The sequence below is a fragment of the Molothrus ater genome, chromosome 16, assembly GCF_012460135.2.
Source record: "Molothrus ater isolate BHLD 08-10-18 breed brown headed cowbird chromosome 16, BPBGC_Mater_1.1, whole genome shotgun sequence".
Taxonomy (NCBI): Eukaryota; Metazoa; Chordata; class Aves; order Passeriformes; family Icteridae; genus Molothrus; species Molothrus ater.
The window spans coordinates 6,962,153-6,989,607 of NC_050493.2; the positions used below are offsets into that span (position 1 = coordinate 6,962,153).

The 27,455-nt window shown below is 40.3% G+C and overlaps 2 protein-coding genes across 5 annotated transcripts; one reads left to right on the forward strand and one right to left on the reverse strand.

Moving 5' to 3' along the window:
- On the forward strand, nt 1-12,405 carry CCZ1 (CCZ1 homolog, vacuolar protein trafficking and biogenesis associated). The gene is made up of 15 exons (XM_036392177.2): nt 1-218; nt 1,803-1,900; nt 2,027-2,120; nt 2,218-2,292; nt 3,311-3,358; nt 3,626-3,709; nt 5,640-5,815; nt 6,043-6,124; nt 6,279-6,340; nt 6,831-6,942; nt 7,530-7,563; nt 7,919-8,036; nt 9,556-9,714; nt 10,825-10,952; nt 12,057-12,405. The coding sequence occupies exons 1-15, from the start codon at nt 120-122 to the stop codon at nt 12,110-12,112; spliced, it is 1,425 nt and encodes a 474-aa protein (XP_036248070.1). The 5' UTR covers nt 1-119; the 3' UTR covers nt 12,113-12,405.
- Nucleotides 12,109-26,718, reverse strand: LOC118692387 (radial spoke head 10 homolog B-like). Of its 4 annotated transcripts, none has more exons than XM_036392176.2 (20): nt 26,533-26,718; nt 25,450-25,748; nt 24,675-24,750; nt 24,383-24,451; nt 24,005-24,178; nt 23,398-23,483; nt 22,657-22,771; nt 21,804-21,980; nt 20,990-21,125; nt 20,403-20,524; nt 19,750-19,936; nt 18,956-19,064; nt 18,792-18,871; nt 18,544-18,692; nt 17,651-17,758; nt 16,474-16,647; nt 15,195-15,246; nt 14,566-14,676; nt 13,295-13,490; nt 12,109-12,869 (listed from the first exon to the last, which is right to left on the reverse strand). In XM_036392176.2, exons 2-20 carry the CDS (start codon nt 25,716-25,718, stop codon nt 12,620-12,622), a joined length of 2,640 nt encoding a protein of 879 aa, XP_036248069.1. In that variant the 5' UTR covers nt 25,719-25,748; nt 26,533-26,718; the 3' UTR covers nt 12,109-12,619. The 4 variants fall into 4 exon arrangements, with proteins under 4 accessions (XP_036248069.1, XP_036248066.1, XP_036248068.1 ...); XM_036392173.2 differs by having other exon boundaries at nt 22,657-22,777; XM_036392175.1 differs by lacking the exon at nt 26,533-26,718 and adding an exon at nt 26,311-26,348 and having other exon boundaries at nt 22,657-22,777.
- Between the last annotated feature and the right edge of the window lie 737 nt (nt 26,719-27,455).

The following is a 27,455-nucleotide window of genomic DNA, read 5'->3' on the forward strand; positions in this document are numbered from 1 at the left end:
GGGCGCGGAGGCGGAACGGCGGCCGGGCCGGGGCCGCTGGAAGCGCGGCGGGGCCGGTGCCGCGGCGGCCTCGGGCCGATCCCCGATGGTGTCTGGCGGCTGCCGGCCCCAGGCTCAGGATGGCGGCGGCGGGGGCGGCCGGCCAGGAGAAGCAGCTCGCTCCGACCCTTCTCAGTTTCTTCATCTACAACCCCAAGCTGGGGCCCAAAGAGGGAGAGGTACCGGGGGGATGTCGCGCCCGGGGATGCGCGGAAGGCGCGGCGGTCCCTCCGTGCCCGAGGCCGGGCCGCAGCGTGTGCGGGCTCGGCGCTGTCCCTGCGGAGCGGCCCTGGACAAAGGCGGTGGCAGCTGCGGCTTTCCCGGCCCGCGGCCGCCGTATCCCTACCCGGCATTGGGTACCCGCGGGGCCGGGGACGACTGCCGCCCCCATTGGGGTCTGTCACTGCCTCACACCGAAAAGAAACTGGAACAGAGGTGTTGTCAGCAGCCGGGCGAATGTTGTAGATGGGGAGCTGGACAGTCAGCAGCTGTTTTGTTGATGCTTTAACTTTGTCTAAAAATCTTTCTCGACGTAGCTACAATATAGTAGAAAGTTACTGTTTAACTTAGTTACAGTCAAGTTACTGCTAGTGTTTATTCGCCATTGTGTCCCTTAGTAAGGAGAGTCGAGAAGCTCTAGTCTGTAACTTTAGGTAACAGCGTGTTGTGTGGTTCATGCTCAGCTTCCATAGTTTCTGAACAGAGCAAGTACTTACATCCAGAGCAGTGAGAGGCTGAGGAGGCTGAGCGTGCCCTCAGCACGTTCCCGGTGACTCCGGCCCGGGGGAAGCTGTTGTTCTGCTGGAGGATGAGGTGCGGTTCGGAGGGACCCCCGACGAGCTGGGGCCTGGGCCGGCAGGAGCCTCTGGAGCTCAGCAGAGCCCCGTGTGTGGGGTGGAATAATCTGGCTCACCGTGGCGGGTCGGGGTGGACTGGTTGGGAGCAGCTCTGCAAAACAGGACCAGGGAGTCGGTGAACAACAGGTCCTACGTGAATCAGCAGTGAGCGCTGGTGGCTGTGGGAGGGAGGGTGGCTCAGCAGGTCCAGCCAAGCCAATGCTTCCCCTCTGGCCAGCACAGTGGGTGCTGTGCTCTTCCAGGGATTCCCAGAGTAGGAAAAATACTGGCAAACTGAAATAGCCTAGTGGAGAAGCCGTGAGTCAGTCAGGGGGTGCAGTCTGTGGTGTACCAGAGGAGCCTTTGATAACTGCATTTGTGCATTCTGGAGGAGAGACGATGTGGAAAGGGGGCAGAGGGCAGTCTCACCTGCCTGAAGGATGGTGGTAGATGATGGAGTTTGGTTCTTGAAGTGAAAGAATGAGGATGGATGGAGGGAAATTCTGATGAGATACTTCAAGGTGAAGTGATCTAACATCAGAGGAGGGCTGGAAAGTTGTGGGATTCCCATCTCTGGAGGTATTGAACACATGACTGGACAAGGCCTGGAGCAATCTGAGCTGCCTTTGAAGCTTGTCATGCTTTGAGCTGGCTTTGAAGCTTGCCTTGCTTTGAACAGGCCCAGAAGTAACTGGGGCCTGTGATATCAATAGCCTTCAATTTACAAAGTCCTTCGGCATATCATGGCATGATTGACTGCCTAAGTGTGTTTAATATACCTTTTATCCATTATTATAGAAGCCCATTTTGGTACAAAATAAAATTCTGCCTAGGTTATTAAGGGATTAAAAAACAAGCGAACCATGAACTCAATATTCTTTGATTTTGTTAAAATGCATTTGCTTGGATTCTTTTTTCAAATTTTAGGAAGAAAAGAAGATTCTCTTCTATCATCCAAATGAAGTAGAAAAGAACGAAAAAATTAGAAATGTGGGGCTGTGTGAAGCTATAGTGCAGTTCACGAGGTAGGAATTCTGATTGCACGGGTGATTGTTTTGGCACAAGCACTGTATTTTAAATATCTCAGTTATATGTTTTCTTGTTGTGAGTGTGTATAAATATCTATATCTACTTATATGTTTTCTTTTCAGGACCTTTAGCCCAACAAAACCTGCAAAATCCCTACATACACAGAAGAATAGACAGTTTTTCCATGAACCTGAAGAAAACTTCTGGATGGTCATGGTACTTATGCACGTGATATGCATGTTCCTAAACCACCATCCTGCAATGTTCTCAATGCATTCTGCATTGTCTAATACCAGCCTGCTCCACTTCCTAGGTTGTACGGAATCCCATCATAGAAAAACACAAAGATGGAAAGCCAGTCTATGAATATCAGGAGGAAGAATTGCTGGTAATTATGAACTTTCCTTTTTTTTAATGAGTTATGTTGTATTTTTGAGAGTACTTCCATCCAGAAATATCTTACTTTAATTCTTCTTGAACTGCTGTCAAATTGATTTCATATGTATCTATACCTATCTTCCTAAATGGAAAAATGGCAAAGTACTTTTCAGTAAAGTTTAAAGAAGAGCACAAGATAGAGAATTATCCAGAGAACAGTTCAAGATGATTCAGTAAACAGTGGTGAAATATACAGCTGTGAGACTTTTAGCCTGGAGTAGGTGAATATTTCTTAGGATCTGTTTGTTTAATTAAGTTCTTAAATCTGTGTATTTTTATTAGGTGCCAGTATACATGTCATTACTTTCTTAAGACTGCTAGTAATATTTACTAGTAATCTGGAAAACCAAAACAGCTCATAGCTATGATTGGATTTCTTGTCCAAGCTGCAGAATCATTATGTCTGTTCAGTTGTATACAGGAAGGGTATTTGGCAGGGTGGGAAGGCTGGTTGGTTATCGTGCCCCTGTTCATTACAGTGTGCATTACTTTTGTTCCTCTCTGTGTCCTAAAAAAAGGATTGGAGTCCTAGGGGCTCTATTTTGCCAGATAAAATAGCCCTTTTTTTGATCTGGGTTAAGATCTCAGCCCCGTAAAACCTGCTCTAGTGTCTCACATTGTTCAGCCTTTGATTTGGATGAAGAGAGCCATCAGAAAGAGGATCATTTTCACTGACCACTGGCCTCAGGGAAGGGCACTGTTTGTGACTGGAATCCTTGGCATGAGTTCTGAAGGTGCTTTTGGTACTAAATGTGATGGGGGAAGGGACTCCCTTTATTGAAATCATACTTTATAAGTACAGAGATATTTCTAGATGCTGACTGACAATGCCATTGAACTTTTCAGAGCTTGATTTCTCTGATTTGTGTCTTTGCTGGCTCTTTGAAAACACATGTTATGTCTCACTCAGCCAAAATTCTTATAATTCTGCCTCTGCTCCTACTGATGTGCTGCTCTCTCTCCTGCAGGACAAGGTTTATAGCTCAGTCCTCCAGCAGTGCTACAGCATGTACAAGGTAGGGTTAACACTGGGGGCCCAAGGCCTTCTACAAGACAAGAGCATGAGATACTTCAATCACACATAAATTCTTGCCTCTGCTGCCATTTATACCTGGACTCTGCAAATCTAAATGTTTTTTCAGTAAGGAAGGGATACAGTTGGATTGATTTGGAGTATGTTAAAGAATGGGAGTTGTGTTGTAATCTATATTCATAACCAAGTTACAAGAAATTACTGTAAATGATTAACCAGTTAACTGATTTTTTTCTCTTTAAACTGTTAGCTTTTCAATGGCACATTCCTGAGAGCCATGGAAGATGGGGGTGTGAAAGTGCTAAAGGAGAGACTAGAGAAATTCTTCCATCGGGTAAGACCTCATTTTTCAGGCACATACTGTGATTCTGCACTGGAAATAAAACAGAAAAAAAAAGAAAAAGTGGCAGCAATGTCACTATAAAACACAGGCAGTGGAAAAGATGTAGAGTCAACACAAAGTATGTGGTTACTCACTTTGTCAAATACTTCCTGCTTTTTCTGACAGAGTGGGTTCTTTAAGTGGAGCTGAACCACAAGTGTGGTTATGACTTGATGGAACAGCTTAACTGTTGGATCTTCTTTCTGATGGAATTGTGTTCCTTCTTTCAAAGTTCTGCTTTAATGCTTGAATTGGTTACTGTGATAACAGTTTGTACAGACCTATTGGAGTGACTGTGGAGGATTCATTGAGGTTAGAAGGAATGTGGGGAGGTCATCCAGTTCAGCCTCCTACTCAAAGCAGGGTAACACTGAATTTAAACTCTCCTGCCCAGTGCTTTGGGTGGTTGAGACCTGAAAGCATCCAGGGGTGGACATTCCACAACCTGCATGCTTAAAGTCCTTTAGTGCTGTGAAATAGTGAATAGATGAATTTTTTAAGTTCTCCCCCCTACTCCACCCCCTCTGTGGAATTAGTAGCCAGTCCTAGGAAGGCTTCAGGAAATATTGCATGCATTATAAGTGGTCTTCAGACTGTCATTTCATAGCTAATGTTTTAGTGAAAGGATGAAAGGCAAAACCTATTTTTCATATAAAGTAACTGACTGAGTAGTCTCATCTGGCAGAATTTTGAGTTCCTACATGAAAAGTTTCATCGCACTTGAAAAGTGCCTGCCCCCATTTTTCTTGTTTGCAAGAAAGGAAACAGGACTGCTGTCAGCAGTTTGTGCTTTTGTGGTATTGAGATCTCTGATAATGATGGAGTGTAGACACTATGCAAAGGTGTTTAAAATTTTGTTCTTTTAACAGATTTTTAGAATGGCACAATGTGACAGTGTAAACAAAAGTACAGGCTTTTCTTGTGGACTTGGGGAGGGTCTTGCTTGTTTTTTGTAAGACTTGTGGTAGACTCCAGAATAAACACCACTGGCACAAGGAGTACCATGATGAGCCTGTATGTGCTGCTGTCCAGACTAAATTAAAAATAGACCTTTGCAAAAAAGAAAGTAATAAATTTTTATTGCTAAAACAGAGAGACTCACAAGCGGTGACAGAGATCTGTCACCCTGTTGGTCTGTATTTCTCGTGGGCATTCAGTAATGTGAAGTGACTGTAGAGGGAGCCATTGGATAAAGCATCTTCCACAGACCACTTGTCAGAGCATTTGAAATCTCTTGCTAAAGGTTACAGTCTCTCAAGAAAGTGAATAATGGAAATTATTTATTCCATTACACATTGAAAGCATCTGTTCCTATTTCTACAACTGAATCTAAATTAAATATCAGTAAGATAGGCTTTACTTGCTTATACTCTCAAAAGATCTTGAACTTTCCTTAAAAGCTGTTTTCATAATGATTAAGTAAAAGCAAAGTGATGCCTGGAATCACATTCATGCACTCCCACATAGAATCACAGAGTGGTTTGGGTTAGAAGGTACCCTAAAGGTCATCTAGGCCAGCCCCCTGCTATGAGCAGACATCTTCAACTAGATCAGATTACTCAGAGCTTTGTCCAGCCTGGCTGTGAATGTTTCTGGGGATGGGGCAGTCACCACCTCTCTGGGCAAGCTGTGCCAGTGTGTGAGCACCCTCACTGTAAAAAACTTTCTCATGTCTAACCTAAATTGAGCTTCCTTCAGTCCAAAACTCTTGTAAAAAGTCTGTCCCCACATGAACGAGTGTGTCAGACAAGTAGCACTGGAAGGAATTTTTTTTCTTTGATTTTTAGTCCAGATTGTTGGAGATGAGACTCAAATTTGTCCTTTAAATCTACACCTTGGCAGTTTTCTGAATTCTAAAAGCCAACTGTTGTTGTTCTCTCAGTACTTGCAGACACTGCACTTACAGTCTTGTGATCTGCTGGATGTGTTTTGTGGAATCAGCTTCTTTCCACTGGATAAAATGACTTACTTGAAAATTCAGTCATTTATTAACAGGATGGAAGAAAGCCTGAACATAGTCAAGTACACTGCATTTCTCTACAATGACCAGCTTATCTGGTAGGTACTTCAATAATTCTTTTGTGTTTCTTCAATTTCTAATCCTATGAGTAAATGCCATAATAGAGAGGCTTTTAAATGAGTGACAGAGTTGGATGAAAATGAGAAAACATGAGTCAGGCTACCATTCAGTAAGAAAGGCATTGGTCTGAGCTAATTAGAGGAAAATGTGTGATCTGAACTGCAGCACAAACATAATTTGCTTCTTTTTCCCCACAATGTTCTAGGAGTGGACTGGAGCAAGATGACATGAGAATTTTGTACAAATATCTCACGACATCTCTGTTTCCAAGGCACATGGAGCCTGAGGTAGCTGGGCTGGGAGTTTTGAGGGGCAAGGTAGTTGGGTGGTTTTGGTATTTTCTTCCTGTTTACCTGGTACTAAAGGCTAAAATAGCAAAGAGAAATCTCTCCTCTCTCTGTCTCTAAGCTGGTTTTTCCTGTATGTTCTTTTTCCCCTCAGTTAGCAGGAAGAGATTCTCCAATACGTGCTGAAATGCCAGGAAATCTCCAACACTATGGAAGGTAGGTCTTGCTTTACTGTCACCATCTACTGCTTCTTCCCCTCAGGGCAAAGCATTTGGGAGGAGTGTGTGTGTTTTGAGTACACATTCCACACACAGTTCATTCCAGAGGGTTGCACAATCATTGCTGCAAATGTAAAACCTGACCCTTGGAAAAAAGAGAAAATGTTTTATTAACATTACTGCAGATTTATGTTTCTTCCCGTTGTTCTTACTGCACTGTATGACAAACATGGGAATTGTTCCAGTCATTTCTTTTCAGTCAAAGTGTAGTTTAATCTAGGATTTATCTATCTGTTCTTCCTCTGTACTCTGCATGTCAGTGAGGAATTCTGTACTTAAGCAAGTGGGCAACATTATTTTGCATAATTTTGGGTTTGGACATCCTTAATCATGAGAACTCCTAATTGCAAGTTTGGAGAACATTTTTTAACTTCAAGAAACTGAAATACAAGCATTCATCACATCTGACCTGTTGAATTATTTTCTAGGTTTCTTACTGGACCTTTAAATCTTAATGATCCAGAAACAAAATGCCGTTTCCCCAAAATATTTGTTAACACTGATGACACTTATGAAGAGCTTCACTTAATTGTTTATAAGGTATTACAGCTTCCTCTGCAATTACTCCTCAGAATTAGGAATCTCCATGCAGTGAAGGTGACAGTGATGTGAAGTACTTAGGAATTGTATAGAAAGGTGCATTAATAAGAGACAGAAAACTGGCATTTCTAGAAACAAGCTTTAAAGCCTGAATTCTCTTCTCCCCTCTCCTGTACCCTGATGAAACAAACAATTATTTTGTTTTATTCAAACAAAATACCAGCCTTCAGTTGCTTTAAGTGATTTCATGCCTTGCTTTATATGGGATTAATCAATTAAAAATAAATAAATTTGTTCTTACATTAAATGGGAGTTTCTTGCAGATATCTTTGTATAAAATGCATTTTATCAAGTTTTATCTTTCCCCTACAACTTAAACAGTTAACTGAATTTTAAATCATAGCTGAATTTTAAAATCATAGCTAACTGTGTTGTACAGAACTGCCAAAAGGTTATCCTATTGAAGTGTTACCTTTAAAAAAGACTTTCAAATCTCTTCTCACCTGTGTGTGACCTCTCTGAAGTATTGTCATTTATTTGAGTTAGTGAAAGTAATCTGTTATAAATGGCTTTTTGTTTTGTTCCAGGCAATGAGTGCAGCTGTCTGCTTTATGATTGATGGTAAGTACCTGTTAGCATCAATTATTTGCCAAGACTTTTATATGTAAAATACTTTGACATGCAGCTTGTTTTACTCTTGAAAAATACTTATATTAATTTGTTATTTGAGTCTCTTTTTCATGAGTGCTTTTTCAGTCTTTTATCTTTGTTCCAGTGGTTCAAGTAACTCATTTTACACAATAAAATGACTAAATACTGCTTCAGTTAGCCATATTCAAATTTACCCCTGAGGTTTTAATTGTGGGAGAAATTTGTCCTTGGACTCTCGCTGATGTTTAAAGAAAACAACTGCAGAAACTGTACCTTCAGCTATGGGAAGAGAATCTCACCTCTGCCTTTTCTCTGCCTGACACAGCTTCAATTCCACCCACCCTGGAGTTTTGCAGAAAACTGGACAGCATTGTGGGGCCTCAGCTCACGGTGTTGGCATCAGACATATGTGAACAATACAACATCAACAAGAGAATATCAGGGTTTGTACCACACTTCTTTTCCTCAGTAGTTGGTGAAAAGTTAGATTAAATGAACTGCTTAAATAATGAGCCCAAATTTTGAAAGCATTAAGGGTGTACTTCAAGCAATGCTTGTCTACTTTTCTGCATCTTAAGTGTTTATAAAGTGCATGTTATTGCATATTTGGGTCTCCCTGAAGGAACAATAGGTGTTACTAATTTAGGAACAAATGTTTATTGTCTGGCTGAAATGGGAATTTTACTGAGTAAGTTATTTGGTTGCAGTGGAAGCTTTACTGTTGAGGACTTTTCAGAATTACTGCTTCTTGAAGTGTTGCCATGTATAGTAGGGGAAAAAAGGTCTTTTATTTTTCTATTTTGTAGGACTAAGGTACCTACTTGAGGGGCAAAAAACAGTCAAAAGAAAAAGAATGCTAATGCTTTAGAAAATATCCTTCACTTAGAACTACAGCTGACTTGCAATAAAATTGCATTTATTTTTTGATAGATCTATTAGTTAGGAAGCAGGAGCAGTAACCCATATGGCAATGTAAAAGTAATTCAATCAAAGATAGATGTGTGAGTGGACTCAGTCAGTGGTACCATCCCAAATCAGCAAAATCGCACAGGATGGAATAGGATGTGCTTGAAATTGTGCCAATCTACTAAATCATTAAACTTGGGGTTTTTAGATGTCATCTGGGACTGGCTTTGGCAGCTTTAACTCTTTGAAATTTTAATGCCATGGTGTCCTGAAAACATGATACAGTTCCTTGGCACTAATGCATGTGGGTGACAGAGAGCAGGGGTATCTGGTTGTTTGCTAAGGTGAGCGGTGTCATCACTGTATCTTCTGCTTCTAAATAATCCATTGCCTCAAGTACCAGTTGCTGCAGCCAGTTTTTGGTCAGTCTGAGTGTGTTGTGACTTCTACAAAAAATTACAGCTCTAGGTTTTTAATATTAACTTTGTAAAAAAGGAAATAGAGGAAGACTGCCAAGGCAGGAGTTTGAAAATAGTCTCTTGCTTGGCCCACACAAATGATGTGGGGGGAAATCTAATTGCCTGGATCAAGAAAGAGTTTGTTCTCTTGGTTGTAACAAATAACAAAAACATGAATAGAAGATGACTTATTGCTCAAATTAAAGACCCAGGATCCATTCAAATCAGCTTTGACTGGCATAAGGGAGAGCAGCAGGAACAAAATGGGGCCAGGAAAAAACAGCTCATTAGAAAAATGCAAATTAATTACTATTCTGAAGTGGGGCAAGGCCTTCAGACTCCCCTGTGTGTGTGTTTACTGGCAGCCTGAGTGGCAGAAGGGAAAACACTGGCTGGTTCTGCAGGCTTGGTTGTCTTCTGGTTTTTTAAACTGTGTTAAAATGAATTCCAGTCCCACAGGTCTCTGCAGTGTGAAGGTAAGTCCAGGCTGTGTGAGTTAGCTTGGCACTGGCTCACTACCCAGTCTCTGGAAAGCCTCTGCTTATAGAGCATGTTGGTATTCACAAGTCCCATTTTTTTTGTTTTTTAATTTTCCTAGAGCTGAGAAGGAACCTCAATTTAAGTTTATCTATTTCAATCACATGAACCTGGCAGAGAAAAGTACCATTCACATGAGGAAAACACCCAGTGTATCACTTGCATCTGTTCACCCTGACCTCATGAAGATTCTCGGTGACATCAACAGTGACTTCTCCAGGTAATGCTTGACTGTTAAATAGTCTGTAACTCCTACTGTCAAGCAGATTTTTTTTCTTTGCAAAGGAGTGGCCCTTTCCAGTCTTTTTGTTGATGGCTGGCTATTCATGTTTGGTATTTTGTGCTGGTTAGAAGTAGTCCATCTTAAAAAAAAAAAAAAAAAAAAAAAAACCAAAAAACAAAAAACCAAATTTCTAGTGTCCTTTTAAACAAAAAATTAAGAGGGCCAGGGGCTCTATCAAAGAGAATATCCCATTTATTGGAGGCTTTAGAGTAGTCATAGAAAATGGGATGGGAAGCACAAGAGTGTCTAATCTGGGAAAGCAGTGCAAAGGACAGGGACACCTGCTTCTGCTCGTGTCATACCTGCCCTGACACAGCTGACACAGCTGGTGGCTTCTAGGAGTGAGACAAAGGATGAAATGCAACCCTTGCAGTTACTGCAGCCCTGCTGATAGAGAAGATAAGTGCCTTTAGTCAGTGGGTATCATGCTGCCAGGTGGGAGAGACCCTCTGTCACTACAGAAGTTAGGAAAGAACATGACAATGCTGAATGATTGGGATGCCCCTAACTCTAATTAGCAACAAGCTGCTTTCCCACTATGCTTAAGGACAAGGTTTCCATTTTTCTCTAAATGAAGAAAGTATGTTTCACCATATTGTGGAAGTACTGGGTTGGTGACAGCTTTATAGAAGACATCCAGTTGTTCAGCATAGTTTAGGTCTAGGTTTAACAGTTCTGTGAAAGCTTAGTATCACCAACCCATCTCCAGCTTTCAGTGTTTGGTCCCTGTGCAGCAAATCCTCATCCTGTGAAGTGTGTCCTTACCAGAAAGGAGCAGATGTGTTTTCCTCAGTGTTTTCACTGCAGTGTTTGGCTAATGAAAAAATTACTGATTGACACATTTGGGCATGTCCTGAGCAGCCATTTCTGAAGCCTTTGACCTGGACTGAATGATGGCCAAAAACTGCTGTTTTCTTTGATACTGTACTATTCTGACATTGAGCTGTCCTAACAATTACTGATAAAGTTGTTGAAGATGATCTTGCCTTCTTTATTTTTTAAAACTTCTTTCAGAAGTTCTTCTTTATTTTTTAAAACTTCTTTCAGAGTTGATGAAGACGAGGAAATTATTGTGAAGGCAATGAGTGATTACTGGGTAGTTGGGAAAAAGTCTGACCAGCGAGAACTATATGTTATTTTGAATCAAAAAAATGTAAATCTGATTGAAGTTAATGGTAAGGATTGCTTCTTATTACCTTGAAATACAGTTATTCCTAAAATGTGTGTCCCTAGAGAAGTAATACAACCCATCTCATGAGAAATCTAGAGAGGGACTGATCTTTGATGGAGCTGGTGAGTTTGCCTAAGGTTTTAGTCTGCCTCCTACCAGCTGTGAAAGGACTGCATAAATATTCAGCAGGCATTCTTAATTATTAATCAGTCATTCTTCCTCCTTCAGATAATAGAGAACAGCACTGTGAGCTTAGTTTAGGCATAATTTAAAAAGTTATTAGAGATGAGAGATGAATATATTTACATCTATTTGTCAGTGATGCAGGGTTGGTTACTTACACATTGTGGCTGTCCTGTCAGTGATCCTCATCCATTGCTGTCTTGTTTCTAACATAGCTTTGAGAATGATTTACTAGGACTAAGAGTGAGAATTAACATTAAGATGCAATAAGCTTTTACATTGCAATTTGTCTAAAACTCTGTTTGAATCTTGCAGCAATGCTAGGGCTCTCCATTCTAACAGGAGGCAATGTGCTAGCTTAGACAATGGGAAAGAATTCATTCATTCATTCATTCATTCATTCATTCATTCATTCATTCATTCATTCATTCATTCATTCATTCATCCACGTAAAGCAACATTTAAAAATGTTGCTAGCAGCATTTTAAAAAGAGGAGGAATGAGCTGTGTAACTTGGCAATCTCTCTGTAACTGTCTTTCAGCATCAAACCTACCATAGAGAAACAGTGAGGGAGGGTTTCTGTGCCTGATAAACCTAGGAAGTTTATCAGTCTACCAAATTATACAAAGCAAAAGTTTTGCAGACTTGATTTACTGTAACAGAATCTTCTAATTCCTCCTTTCTCAGAAAAGGGCTTGTAATATACTTCCCTTAACTCTATGTTAAGCCAAGTCTGCTGCTGTTGCAGTGTTTGATGAGAGGCCCATCATTTACACTTAAACCACTTTCAGACAGGGGGAAAACTCTTAGGGCTTTTTCTGTTTGAGTTCTATTATGTTCTCCATGACAATCCCCAGGGCTTTTCTTAAGGAGCTTTCTGTAAAATACAATACTGATGGGGTTTTTTTGTATTTTTTTTAACAGAAGAAGTGAAGAAACTTTGTGCAACACAGTTTAATAATATTTTCTTCTTGGATTGATCTGCAAAGGGCTGATTTATTGAAGCTGTCAATGTCAGGCACTTGTTCAACTTGAGAAGTTATTAGTCATATTATTGACTGGAATAATGACAATAGTAAAGCAATACTTGCTTTGTAAGAATCAAAATTTCTACTAAAATCTGTAAACTCTGACCATAAAATTTTTAAATTTTAAAAATGTTTATGTCCAAACTAATTAAAAACCAGTCTGAACTCATCTGTACCATTCCATTCTGATATGTTATGTGAATATTTTGCTGAAAAATAAAACTAATAATTGTTACACTTTAGAAGCATCTGTGTTCATTTGCATTGTGTAACTTCCTGCTAGTTTATGTAAAAGGCTGCTCCCTCTGAAACCAGCAAGTCTTGGGCATACAGTTGAGCCATTCTTACAGCTTCCTACAAGTGTGGGTCTTCTGGGGTTGTTTTGGTTTGGTTTTGGTTTTTTTTTTCCTTTATTTGAAGAGTACTTGCTTGAAGCTTCAGCAGTTCCCAGCAGAGGATTTATTTCTTTTTCTTTTTGTCAGCAGTTGCCTTGGTACCTGTGGGTGCTGCCTTAGGTTCACTGCCTCGTGAGCCTCTTTTTGTTGGTGAGGGTTCTCTCTTGGAGGCCTCTTTTTTCAGCTGGAGGCTTCTCCAGGAGAGGAGTGTCTCCCAAGATGATGAGGCTTGTTCCCTGAGCCTGACACTCTCCTGTAATGCAGCTGCTTCTTGCTTTCTTGCCTCTTCTTCTTCTTCTTTTTCAGCAATAAGTCTGCATGAACAAAATTTGAATTTAAGGTACTGTAAGAGAAGGGAGACAGGTTTCCCCTGGCTAAGCAACTCTAGCTCTAGTCAGAGTATGAGCAGCATAAACTGCCACAGTGTAGAGAAGCAGAAAGTCTCTAATTACCCCCTCAAGTCCAAATATGTCTTAACTGCCTTTGCACAGAGCAAGAACCAAGTGCCAGGAAATACCAGAGCTATGTTTGGAACCTGAAAGCAGCCAGTAGTTGTTACTCCAGCCAGTAGCAGAAAGCACATGAGTTACATTCTGTGTGTTACTAATGAAACCTGTGGGAGTTTGTTTTCCAGCTACAGTAAGCTATATTACTTTCTTGAACACACCTCTCATTTTCAGTAATTTTGCTAGTGGAAAATAAAGGATAACAGTACTGTCAGACAAGATTCAACACTCACCTTTCCAGCTCCTCAGCCTGGATCTTTCTCAGCTCAGCTAATTCAGCATCCTGGTTTTTTTTTTCTTTTATTTTATCTCTCAGCACTATTTCACGCTCAAAAGCAGGGAACAACTTAGTTGTGAAAAAGATTTCCACCTGCCACATCCGGAAACTACACAGCTCCTTTTGTTCATCTTTATCTTCTTTTGCTTCATCTGCAGGATGTAAATTAAACATGTTTATTTAGCAGGGCACTTCTATTTCAAATGTGCTTTGGACTACAATATTTCAGCTCTGACACTGCAAAGGGAAGGTCCGGCTTCTTCTGCATGGTAGAGAGGATGAAAGGTGTGAGACACCTGGAACTGAATGGGGGTGGCTTCAGTGACCTGGCCCTGGGAATGGCACAAAAAGACAATTAACTCTTCCCTTTAATCCTGTGCTAAGAGTCTTCTGCAGTAACCTGATGACAGTTCAGTATCTGTGCCTCCTGTGCATGGGGGAAGGGATGAACAAACATGACCACCTGAAAGGACAGAGGGTGTGCCAGTGTCCCTTGTCATGTCAGGGAACAGGCCAGGCCCAGCTGATGGGCCCTGAACAGCTTCCCAGACGTGTAACATTTCACCCATCAGATTTCAGCAAAAGAGCTGATGACTACACGAAGATCCTTGTCTACCTCTGTCCTTGGATTTGAGTTCTGTAGCAGCAGAAAACATTTAACAAACACAAAAACCAACCCAGATGAGATCTGCTAATCAGCTGGAAGGAAGATGGTACAGAAAACTACAACCCTCATCAATCAAAGTGCTCTTACTGAACATCTCTCCTGCCTGAATGTTGGCCTGTCCTAACATAAGGCATCTTATTCCAGCCAGTGGTGGCATGCCACTAATAATAATTCTTATTTTAAGTTGAAGCAGCAGGACATTACAGTGGCAGTAATACATTTTATTTGTCCAAGACACTCTGCAGACAGACTTGCAGCTTGAGCTTCTCATAGAGTAAATACAGATTACAGCTTAGAGATGCCCTGCAAATAAAATGTAGCATTTTAAAATTGGGGAAACTTTGTAAGTCAGTACTTAAATGTCTTATTTAATTATGAAGTTTTATTTTATTTTTAAAAATATTTTAAATTTTAAAAAAATCTACCTCCAGAATTAATGCTCATTTACTGCCCTCTTGTGACAAGCTGAAATTTGCCTATACAAATAAAACTTCACAATTCAAGAGCTACAAGAGATTTGTGTGTGTGTGTTAAGTCCTAAAACAGTAGGATTGTTTTACCTATCAATTCCTTTTCTGGACAGGAATCTTGTTCTTCTTTTACATCCTTGTTGGGCAATGACACATCATCTTTGCTTTCTCCAGGAGTTATGGGAAATGACAGAAGAGTTTCTGATATTGCAAAGAAAGAAAATTAAAATTACTCATCCTTTAATCCTGAGCATGAAATTCCAAGTTTGATCTTCAGCACAAACAAATACAAAAACATAAGTTGTCATCTGCCCTGAAAGTCAGACCTGTGGTTAAAATACTTCTGAAATGATGAAAGGTTTGTTTCTAATGAAGGCACAATGCAGAGTTCAAGCTCCCGTTTCCATGCCCACATGAGTGGGACAGAACAGGATAAATTAAGATTTTAAAATATTTTTAAGGAAAAAGTGATAGCTTCTAATTAAAAAGCATAGAAAATTTAGAGATTCCAACTTGCCCAGCCATCTGTGTGCAGCAGGCATGGAAAGCTTAACATAAACTTTGTCATAATTGCCAAACTGAATGGAGCTGCCCTCTGTGACTGCAATACATCACCTGTTTCCATGATCAGCTCCTGTTTAATTGTTTTGAAAGCTGCAGGAAAAGTGAATCTCCTCAAGCCACTTGATAGTTTTATAGTCACTTTATACAGTACTCACCCAGTAGAGAAGGTTGAGGAGCAAGCTCTGTGTCTTCACCAGGTCTCGGTGGCTGGCAAGAAGTTTTATATTCAGTTACTGAATGTCTGGGCCTGTGTTCAAATCCCAAAGTGAAATCCCAAGTCCCTTTGAGTCATGCAAGTTCCCATCTCCAAAGCATTCTGCCAGCCAAATGCATCCTGCAATCAGGCTTATCTCAAGATATTTCTATTGCAGGAGTGTTGCACCTTTTCAAGTATTTCCAGGTAACCTTTACCTTCCATACCAGCCAGGCCAGCAGGATTATCCTATTTCAGAGCTAGGGAAAGACAGCACTACAGAAAATGAAAGCTCCTGTTCTTTGACCTGTTCCTCTGTTCTTACATGTTGCTCTACATGCTGTTCATCTCTTGTTCATCTGCTCCTGAGTGCAGAGCTCAGCTGCCTCAGAAATGTCATCAGTTATGTCTGTACCAATTATACTTCTGCTGCACTAATGAAATGTAACACAAGAAAAATTTTAGCCTCAGAACATTTAAATTAAGATTTTTTTTTTCTTTTTTTTTCTTTTTCTTTTTTTTTTACTATTTTAACTGGACCACTTCACTGTGCAACTGTGTCACTGCTTGCAGTGATGCTGCAAGGGAATGGGTGCATAGGGTGGGTACAACTGGTTAAAGAATGGGAAGTGGTGGTGTACAGTGGCTCTACTGGCTCACAGAGGCTGTGAAATTATGCTTGTGAATACTCCTTAAATTAATAAAAATACTTTCATCTTGTGCATAATTCCAAATAATAATTCTAATTCATGCCTTCAACTACTCTGTATATACAAATTGCACCAGTGTCACAGGCAGCATCTCACAACCTACAAAATCCTTATTCTGATGTTTAGCAAAGAGAAAAAGAGGACAGCTCAACTGTGGGCAAACAGCAAGGCTTGCTAGATACAGCAGCTGCCATAAAAATGCCATTTTTACAGGCCAATTTTAGACATTCAGCTTAATGCAGAAGAGACATATCTTTCACCAGCCAACCAATCTGTCAGTTCCCCTTCAGAAGTACTCTATATGTGTTTACAGTTATCTAGGAAAATGAGCAAATATGTTAAAATTGTCTACACTGATGTTAAAATTGAAGGTACCAAGAAACAGAAAAAGCAGAAGGACCCAATCAAGTATTTGTTTATGCAAAAAGGGGAAATTGGTTTCCATGGTCAGGAAACAGAACATTTTCAGGGCCTGACTTCACTCTCTCAGTGGACACGTAACAACATTGAACAGGTCTGCATCAGCTTTACCTGGGATGGAGAATGTTCTGTGAGAGACATGGCTGAGGTGTCCTTGGAGAGCTCCTTGATTTCAAAGCTACTTCTTTTCTTATTATCTTGAGCTTCTTTCTTCAGGATCATATCCTCAGTAACATACACCAATGCACATTCAAGAAGAGATTCAAAAAATTCCAGAAAAATCATCTAGAGTAAAACAAAGGCAGTGGCAAATGATTTAATTTTTACAAAATCTCTTCATTAACAGGCCTATGTACCTGAGCAAGCAAAGAACTCAGAAGTGGTAGTGAAGTCCCCCTGGTTTCATTTATCTAGTCCAACATCCCTTTTTCTGAAGAAAAACTGAAAAGAGACAAAGCTCAAAAAATCAGGAGAGGATATGATGTGTTACACTTTATACAAGTCATATTGAGCTGAAGCACTGCACTGATTTTTGCTGTATCTGGAGCTATAAGATATTTCTCTAACAAGTAACTCACAACTACAGCTGTTACCTAAAACATCATATTTTAATTGCATGGGATGCTGCTAGAAACCTTGAGTGTGTTTATAATGGATTCCTTAGTAAGACTTCCACTGTGTGTTCAGTTTATCAGGTCCTGTTTAACACAAATTCAGTTATGTCATTTAGAAGAGACTGTTGCTAAGTAAGAGTTAATTCTTGAAGGGTGAAAACCCTCTGTACTAGGCCAGTTCTCAGGCAGCACAAGAGTCACTGAGGTGGCAGCACCTCACATGTCACCAATCAGGTTTCTTGTATCACCAGCTTTTCAAGATCAGTGGGTTCACATCTTAATTACTGATCCACCTTAGCAGCCTCAGTGCAGTGATTAATCCACATTGTCAGGCAGCTCCCCAGGGACAGGACTGTCACTACCAGCCCTCCACTGGAAAGGGGATTTCCCTGCATGGGTTATGGCACTCCTAAGGACCTTTCTGAATGGTCAAGTATGCTGAGACTGTGCTAAGATGAGGTACTTAAGAAAAACATAGAAGTACATGAACTAAACTAAAAGATAGAGTCAGAACAAAGGGCGACAAATAGGGGCTCAAGTTTTACTCTGGTTTTTTTAATAAAATAATTCATTTTCCTCCTGCTCCAGCAGGTAGGACAGCATTCACAGCAGTTCTTAAAAGCAATTTTAATTGTTCCTGTAGCAATGAACTGTGTTTTATTTTCCATACACACCTCCAGCTCCAGGCTGACACCATAGATACCAGGTACAGAGGCACCAACTTTGACAAATATTTCCAGAACTCTTGGAGCAGTTAATTGTTCACTGAGAAGTTTAAAATCCTGGGTAAGGATAAATATCACATGTTAACAGCACTTAAAGCATGCCCCACATGGCCCTAATCTACCTCCCTTTCAAGCCTTTGCCAAAATTTCTAGATTTCAAATGATACTTCCACTTTTGTAATTAACAGCAGAAATTCTAGTCCTATTGAAGCCAATGGGAATTTTCCCTAGACAGCAAAAGCAGTGTTACTGAGGAAGAACCTGAGGAAGTTCATACACAAAAATACAAAAAATTACAGTTTTGCCTCCAATCTTTTCTTCATGAAAATGCTCAGATTTATAAAGTGAAGCACCCAAACCCTAGGCATGTCAGGGGGAATTGTTCTCTACCTTCATAGTAATCTTGATCTGTCCCCAAATTACTGAATTTTAGTAAAGAATCTCATGCTCTTTTTGTAGTAAATCCATTATTGAAATGGTTTATGGTGTTATTTCAGTAGCTGTCAGTCTTTGAGTTCTAACAATAGGACATGTTCATATATACATTTTATAGAGGGGGCAGAGGGAGACACAGTGGAGATCAGAAAAAATATTTATATTCCCTTAAACACATTTGTCTAGGATTTGATAAGAGTAAAAAATTAAATTCAAATCTTAAAAAAGTGCATAAATCACAGTAGAACAACTATTCCTTTACTGCTCCTTGGACAGTTGGCACAAATAACTTCACTCCCACCTTTTCAACTGAGCAGAAGCCACAGGGACTATTTCAAAAGGCTCATATAAACTGAACAAAGAAAGCACATCTAATCACACAAAACAAAACAAAATTAGATTATTACATCCAGCATCCAGAGGAATTGCCTCAGCTTCACTGTGGAGTCAAATGGAGGTCTGGGACATGGTCTACAAAAATCTTCATATATTTCCCAGCATTTCTCAAGGTAGTTCATGGCAAAAGATGAGAATTCTCCACCAGAATATAAGATACCTTTCAAAATGAATTGGGAAAAAATAACATTAACAATAAAACTGCAATGCATGTGATACTAATTAATGAATTCTGCAGAGAAGAAATAGCATTGCTTACCTTGGACACAACAGGCAGAGGGCAGAACATTCCTGGACATCATTTCTAAGAAACACTTCTGCAGATGAGGAACTTCATCTCTACAGTTGAAACAAAAACACTCTTGTCTGGGAAGATTCCAACTGATTACACTGAAATAAATTTCACTAAAAGATGGAACTTACTTGCACTTTTCATGATAGATATGAAATGCCAGGTGAACAAGGTAGCATACAAATGTTCTGAACAGTAATATATCACTTGGATCATGTATGTCCTTAGGTGATTGATCACCTGGAAAATTTTTAGAAAAACAAATTTCTACTGTTCTCATGTACATTCAAATGCTTATATGCTTATTGATTTGTCAGCCCTTCTTATCCTCTCCATCTGCACCCATCACAGTGTAACAACACTCCCAGAAGACTCACACCAGATAATGCAGCACTTCCAAACAAATTTCAAGGGAGAACTGTCCACCTGTAGCTGCATCTTGGCCAATTCTCTTTCTAGAAATGCATCCACTCAGCATGTACAGAAATAAAAGGGGATTCAAAGTTGGAGTTAAACCCTTCACATACTAAGACAGTGCAGGTCTAAAGGGATTTGCCTGATTAACTGGCTCTATGGAGGACAAAAAAATACTACATGCAAACCAAAGTTAAGAACACTGAAAAAAAAAATTGTTTCTCCAACTTCTCTCTTAATATTCTCTCTCTCTCTTAAATAGTAATGGCAAGACCAGGGGTGAATACATATTTTGAACAGATGGATCTTCAGTGCAATTTTTTATGTTGGATTTTAATTTTGTATTTTCTCGCCTAAGGACCAGAAGTGCCCAGAGAAGTGTAAACTGATCCACTGAGAACTCACAGGCACAGAGGTACTGCCTCAGGACCACAGCTCCCAGAGCTGAGCTGCCAGGAGAATTTGCCTCTCCAACTCTCCACACCTTACCCTGCACACCAGGAGTACAAACCTCTCAAGAGTCGATCTATTTCAGCGAGAGTTACGGAGCAGAGATGAAAATTGCAGTCCTTCAGAAACCTCCAAAACTGCAGCATAGTCATGCTGCAAGTGCTGTCAGAAGAAGCACAGCCCAAGGTACTGTAGAAGTAGTAGGCTTTTCTCAATTTTGAAATATGCCTCAACACAGCCAGTTCTATCTAAAAAAAGCAGGATATGTTTTCAGCATCATCTCAAAGCAAGAAGAGACCAGTTTGTATTGATTCTGTAACTGGGCAGATAATTATTTGACCTTGTAACTTTGCATATCCCTGGCTAAGAGTTCACAAAAGCGTTACTCAAAAGTAATGCTTCAACTCAGAGGGATTTGGTGACTGATAAAAACAAATCATCCTCTGTCAGCAGACAAACCTCAGAGTAGCTAAAGCTGGTTGTTCTGTGCCCTTCCAGATAGGTTAACATATTTTTAATTGGCCTTTTTTTAGTGGAAGCTCAGAAGAGGCAATACTGTCTATCCATTCTTTTTGCTTTTCTGTTTTCACAGGTTTTAGATTTTCAAATAATTGTTTAATGGAAAGCATTACTTTAACACAAATAAACCAGAAATAAAACAGTATGAAACACAATACAGGGGAAAACTGAAAGTATCAAACAGTAGACTTATACTTTCTGTGACTCGTTCTCTCTGTCTTCCCTTGGGAAGAAGGCAAGCAGTGTTGATACATCCAAATCAATATCTGATCCCAGAACTGAAATCTTTCCCACGGCATTAACGACTGAGGTCCTTTCTATCAAACAAATAAAATGAGTTAGAACAAACTAAAACAAAGCTCAATATACACACACAGAAAAACAAAATGTGTATTATTCCTTCTTATATTACTGACTTGGAACAATAGATTCCTTCACAGGAAGAAGTAGAGATTGCACAACCAACAGCAGAACAACTGAAGAGCAATTCTGTCAAATCAACCCCTAACCAAAAGGAAATGCAGACATTAAAAAAGCTGTGAAACTTTCACACAACAACAGCTCCACTCATTACAAGATGTGGTGTGGATGTGGCACTTCCCTCTGTGTCACTCACAGAAACACAGCATGGAAGCAAAAGCCATAACTCCCTTTTCTATCTAAATTCTTTGAGGAAATATGTCTGGTCCTTGAGTATGTACAAACAATTTCATATTGTACTAAAATGGAACAACAAAATGTGAACTAAGTAAAATTTGTTTTGTTAAGCTGCTCACTAGTACCAAAATGCCTTCTTGGGCTAGTGGCTCTCAGCTTCTTGGCTTTCACAGCAGACCCTTGACGAGCAGGTCGTTCCACAGGACAATCATTTTCAAACTCTCCTTCAAAGCAAACACCATTCTTGGAGACAAAGATGCCCTGCAGACAGATTAATTATAATATAAATATAAAACAAGGATTTATCAAAACCCCAAACCACTAATTCTCTCAGTCAAATTTCCTTTTCAGAATCTTGGCTAAAATGCAATATATGAAATAAAATAGAGCAAAATAATTTTTCCTACTGTCTTTTATAATGCATTTTGTCACCTATTAAATAGGTACACTGTTGGGATAAAGGACTGACTATACATCTGTTTGATTTTGAAAAGTATTTCCCCCCCCATATAGAAATATTCGTTTGTACTCCTTAGATGCATATGTGGCACTCCACACTGCAAAAACAAAGTTTTTTCAAAAATCTGTTTTATGAGAAGTTTTAAGAACTTCTCTGTGCAAGGACAGCTTGAAATCCATTAGCTCATACTGGAAGTGTGAAATTCTGACCAATGACTGCAAAACTCCAGATGCACCTATTGAACTGAAAATCTCCACAGTGAAATAAATGTCTTTGTATACTCAAAATAAATCTAATCACAAAGTCAGCCTGTGTCCTTGGAAGGACTCCAACTGCTTTCAGTGGACTCTCTGCCCTTTAGGTGGGGATTCCATCCACACTGCAAACTGAATGAAGTTTGCTGTACAGAAATCTAGAGATCACTCATACAGAGCAGGACAGTTTGCTCTGCTGTAGTCTGTAGTTCTGCCAATACTCACCTTGCCATGCTTCTTATTATGTGCCCACTCTCCACTGTACATTGTTCCATCAGAATAAAGAAATGTCCCATGTCCATGGCGCTCCCCTTTCACAAAATTCCCCGCATACTCATTCAATAGAGAATACTTTGACATTTCCATTCTCTTCAAAAACCACGTGTGCATGCCAGAACCATGCTGAAAAAAAAACGGGGTGCTTAAAAAACAGATCCAGACTTTGGCAATTCTCTGAAATAAAAGCCCTCAGCTGATGGCTGCAGCACTTCAAAGCAGGGACAGAAGGAGATCCTACAAAGGTGCATGGGAGAAGCACCCAGAGGATGCACTGCATCAACACATACTTGAGCAAGCTCTACCAGGGACTCCTAAATTCTAAGCAGAGTGAAAAGACAGAGCAAGTAAATCACCTTCTTTTTGAAACAGAATAATAAATGGAAGGAACTGAAAGTGCCACAAAATTGTCTCCCATCATAAAACTTTTCCAAGAGGGAACAGTGTGGTCTGGTATTTTACAGTGACAGAGAAATAAACTGCCACATAAACCTACTGCTGAAGTCATAGCTCAAGCTGTCACAAACACTTCTTTAACTTTTTTTTTTTAATTGAAAAATGTTTATATTTTCCACTAGGGAATGAAATCTTGATTTTATAAGACTAAATCAAAATCCTTTAACCATTTGAATATTGCTTACATAAGAATCAATTTACAATAAAGAACATGTTTTTGTTATCTCAACTGGCAAAAATCATACAAAGCTCCTTTGATATTGCACAAAACTCCCTATTTAGCTTTCCTATAGAGTAGTGGACAGATGCTGAACTAAAGAAGGGTTTCTGGGGAAGAAGTTAATACCTGCAGGCCACACTGCCACTCTCCTTCGTACTCTTGCTTATCTTTCAGCCATATCATTTTTCCATGTCCATGGCGTAGATTTTTCTTCCACTGACCAAAATACGTATTTCCAGATCTGTAGCTGCAAAAAAACCAATAAAATTTAATTCATACTAAATTCTGTGCTGATCTTATGGAAGGTTTATGTGAAACCTCATTGCTAATAAATTTATAATTTATTAAGGCTAAATATAAGCATTAAATTGAAAATTGACTCACTGTGACATGGACACAGAGATTTTATTGTAGCCACTGTTTACATCCTATTTTTAATTTAGAAATCACTCAAAGTATTAACCAGCTCTTTTTCCCAAAAAGTCTTTGCCATAGCTCTTAACAATATTTGTTTATAGATAATTCTACAGATAAGTCCTTTATTCATAAGGCAGCTTTTTCTGCTCAAATCAATCAAGTGTGTTTGTTTTTCAATACTGAATTGGGGTTTACCAAAGCTGATTTGGGACTTTGTCTTAAGCTATTCTTTTGTGTGAATGGTCAGTAGAAATATTGCACATGAAAATAAACTTCTAAAGGTCTGTCTTGTTATCATAAAGCACTTTGTACAGTTTTTATTCCACTGCAGAAGATACACACTACTATGAAATTATAGCATTTGTACCACTTTAAACAACACAAGAACCTGCAACATAATACACAAAAATAAGAAATGTTTAGGGTAAGAAGAAGTGTTATCATATTTACCGTCTGAATCCCCATCCTTCCCTGACATTGTTTACCCAATCACCTGCATACCAGGAGGTCTGTTCCTGATCAAAATAAATTGTACCCTGAAACAAAGAGCACAGTCAGTTTAAATACCTAAATATTCATCTACCTGAATAAAACACCACATACAAATAATTTGATGCTTGTAATCATGTTCTAATACTTGGGGTCACTTTGACTCACTGTACTGAAAGCAACTGAAGGGATAGAATTAAATAAAGAAAGCAAACTCTTTTGATTAATATTAGGTGAGACCTTAGAAAACACCAAATGTTCAAAAGAAAAATCCTATTACATTACATCAAAGTCTACTGGTTTTTCAAACCTCTTGGAAACACTTTAAAGAGCTAACCCTGGCATCTTAATTACAGTACACAGTCTGAGGTAGATGAGTTTTCTGACCCATTCAGTCTTTTACTTCCAACAGTATGGCTACAGCATTAACTGTATTCACAGCCTCAGAAAAGCTCCCTAGAAAAACAAATCTCTACACAGCATAAGACCACACAACAGAACAAAACCTTTGCACAGTAACACTTGCTGTTCCTGAAGGAGCCCGTGCTCTCATTCAGTTCTTACTGACCTTTCCATGTCTTTTGCCATTGCACCAAAAACCAGTGTAAAAAATTGGATGAGTACCACTCCTGAAAATTCCATATCCGTGCCTAAGTCCATCTTGGATTGATCCTTCATAAACAGTGCCATCATTCCAGGTATAACGGCCACAATGCGTTGGCACATTCTTAACAAACGTTCCCTGAAAGATTAAATTACAACATTAAAATCTAAGACTCTGTTTCCCAACCTTCTGGGGCAAGTCAGGCTTGTGACTGAAATCACTGCCACAGCTCTGCAGTTGCCACTTCCACTGTACCAATTACTGCAACTTACCCACCTTCCCTCAATTTGCACATCTAAGTGGGTGCAACTGTGTTCAGTTATAACTTAAATTGTACTTTACCTCATACTTTACTCCATCAGCCCACGTGTAAGTCCCTTCTCCATTCATACGCCCTTCAGAAAACAGACCCTTCAAAATGAAGAGAATAGCAGCATTTGCAGATTTACTCTTACCCCAGCTGAAGCCTACAGTGACTGTAAGATTTTAAAAGAGTGACACGTTAACTCCCCTCCAACTACTAGTTTCAAATCAGGAGTTTTAATGCCAGAAACTAAACAGAGCTTTCAATGCTTCTCAGTGCTCTTGAGAGAGAGCTTACTCTGCTATTTTTTAAAAAAATTTATACACTCACCTTGTATGTATTTCCTCCCTCAAAACATATAAATCCTTCACCCTCATAGAATTCATCAACTTGTTCACCTTCATAGCTACAAAGAAAACAAACTAAAGATGAAGATTTCAAGTCACTGCCAATAGATCTAAATCACATAAACGATCATAAATGACCTTTGATTTACCATGGTCTACACACAGGTCAGCTGATGCATCTTGTGTAGAATAATGAACAACAAGAAAATTTTCAATTTTTTGAAACTTCCTTTAACATTCCACATAGTTGTTGTGTTGCCTCAGACCCATATTTCCTTCAATTAAGAAAAAACCCCACATTGGTAGTATTTTCTACCTTACAGTCAGTCATGCTGGTGTATAACACATTACACGTAAACATCACATTGAAATAGAAAAGGATTTCATTAACATTGCCATTCACCTGCTTTCTCAGTTAGGACATTCTGAAGAGACATGAGCAGCTTTAAGCATTAAAAGGCAGCAACAACTAACATTACATGATATATTTTCCTTCACCAGTTACCTGTATACTTTAACAAAGCTTCACTGAAGGTGAACAAGCCAAAAGAATGAGGGTTTTGGCAGGCAGAGAGCATCAGCAGCACTCTAGGATGCAAGGCAGCAGAATTCCACATGTACATCTCCTAAGGTGCCACTGCTACTAGGTCTGAATAACCTGATTGTCTCCTTCAAATCAGTGTTTGTATGACACTGGCTACAGCAGAGATCTGAAATGAGAGTTCTTGACTTCACTGCTGTATTTGTAACAAGCTTACCTTTCAATAATCACTTGAGCAAGAACAGGCTCTTCATGGAATGGGGTAACAGGAGGGGCTGGTGGTTCCTCTACCTCTGGCTCTTCATCTGGTGCCTCTGGAATTGCTGGAGTTTCTTCGCCCAGTGAGTCACTCCGCAAATCTCCCAGCGTTGTTAAGTTGCTATCAGTTGGGGTACCTAGAGATTCTTCTGACTTCTCAACAGCTGCCTTCTTACCATCTTTCTTGGCATCTTTCTTCTTGGCATCTTTCTTCTTGCCTTTTATCATAGCTACTGAATTGTCTCAGTGTGTACTTTCCTTATGAAAAAAGAAAATTTATTTCTGTCTAATGTACATATTTTTAACCTATAAACTAGTTAAAAAACCCAAAACACAGACAACTACAAAAAAAAAACCAAACCCAAAACCAAAAAAAAAAAAAAAAAACCAACCCAAAAAACCCCCAAACCCCAGGATTTCTGTGATTCTTATAAATGCATGTATTAAAAGTCATCTCTGTAACAGCAATTTCTCAAGCCAGTGGTGTCAGCTTGTGGCAGGCAGGCCACAGGGTTAACAGGGAGCAATGTCTGTGAATTACCTCCACGTCTTCCATCAAAACCACTGTGATGGAAGTGTTATCAGTAGACTTACTTTTGCCACACCGAGATCTCCATCTTTACCCAATTTTTAGCTATTAGATTTAATTACATTGAAAAGCTGAAAGCCATTTCTCAACGATATGCACTAGGAAAGTTGTGGGAAGTTACACTTGCACTACTTTATTGATTTAATTTGCTTCCAAGCTATGAATTGCAGACTGAACCACAGCACAGCATAACCACCAAATCTTGTAGTTATTTTGCCAGTTGAGAGCTACCTGAAGGTCACAGGACTGCCTGCACAGCTGCAATCCTACCCCAGCCGGGTATCAGCGCTTGGCTGTGCAAGAACCTGCGAGTGCCGCAGTGGTGAGGCCTGGCAGGGACAGCCTCAACCGGCACCGGCACCCGAGCGGGGAACGGCGGGGTCGGGCCGGGGCTGAGCCTTTACAGAGCCCGGTCTGAGGGGCAGCGGGACCCGGCCGGTGCCGAGCCCTTACCGAGCCCTGGCTGAGGGGCAGCGGGACCCGGCCGGTGCCGAGCCCTTACCGAGCCCTGGCTGAGGGGCAGCGGGACGCGGCCGGTGCCGAGCCCTTACCGAGCCCAGGCTGAGGGGCAGCGGGACCCGGCCGGTGCCGTGCCCTTACCGAGCCCTGGCTGAGGGGCAGCGGGACCTGGCCGGTGCCGGGCCCTCTCTCCCGCGCAGGCGCAGTGTGGCGGCGCTGCCGTAGCCATAACAACGCGGCCGCCGCGGGCCCGGGCCCGGCCGGGCTGGCTCCGCACCGGCGGAGCCGGGCTGCGGAACCTCGGCTCCACACGGACACGGACGATTTGCTGAAGGTTCCCGGCCACAGCCGTGCGGGTACCACGGGCACGGCTCTGCCACGTTGCTCGGAGAAGCGGCGCGGACTGCGGGAACAGCAGCAGCGTCATGGCCACGGCTGCATCAGCGGCAAATGGAGCGTGAAGGGAACATAATACATAAACACAGATTTCTTGGGTCAAATCTTGGTCCTACAGAACTGGAAGAGCGTAGCTACCTGTTTTAATGGTTTCTGATTCAAAAAGATCATTTTCTAGCGGTTTTGATTGTACTGAGATAGAATTTGGGCTGACCTGACTGGCAGTGCCTGTTGAGACAGCTTTTTTTCCCATTCATTATCAGAAAAAGAATCCCTATTCTTGAAAAACAAATTTGGAACTTGCTAATTAAAAGTAATGATGCCAGACTTATAACTCTATTCAAGCCTTAAACACGGGTAACAGAAATTAATCATTAAATGCAATATTAAAGCTCTAAGTCATTATCTAACAATACCCAGCTTTGGTATAGGAAAAAAATATTTAAACTTGTGTATAACTTTCATTTTCTCTAAAATTATCATATACTTGATGTATAAATATTGAAAACTAATATTTGGTT

Bases quoted from the DNA above. Each gene is read 5' to 3' on its own strand.
- CCZ1 (XM_036392177.2), top strand. From the start codon at position 120: ATGGCGGCGGCGGGGGCGGCCGGCCAGGAGAAGCAGCTCGCTCCGACC. The intron at 219-1,802 runs GTACCGGGGGGA...TTCAAATTTTAG, and splicing joins TGGGGCCCAAAGAGGGAGAG to GAAGAAAAGAAGATTCTCTT. The intron at 10,953-12,056 runs GTAAGGATTGCT...TTTTTTTAACAG, and splicing joins AAATCTGATTGAAGTTAATG to AAGAAGTGAAGAAACTTTGT.
- LOC118692387 (XM_036392173.2), bottom strand. From the start codon at position 25,718: ATGATAAAAGGCAAGAAGAAAGATGCCAAGAAGAAAGATGCCAAGAAA. The intron at 22,778-23,397 runs GTAAATATGATA...GTTTTTTTGCAG, and splicing joins GAAGGATGGGGATTCAGACG to CTACAGATCTGGAAATACGT. The intron at 17,759-18,543 runs GTAATAATCTAA...ATCCTTACCCAG, and splicing joins AATTCCTCTGGATGCTGGAT to GATTTTAAACTTCTCAGTGA.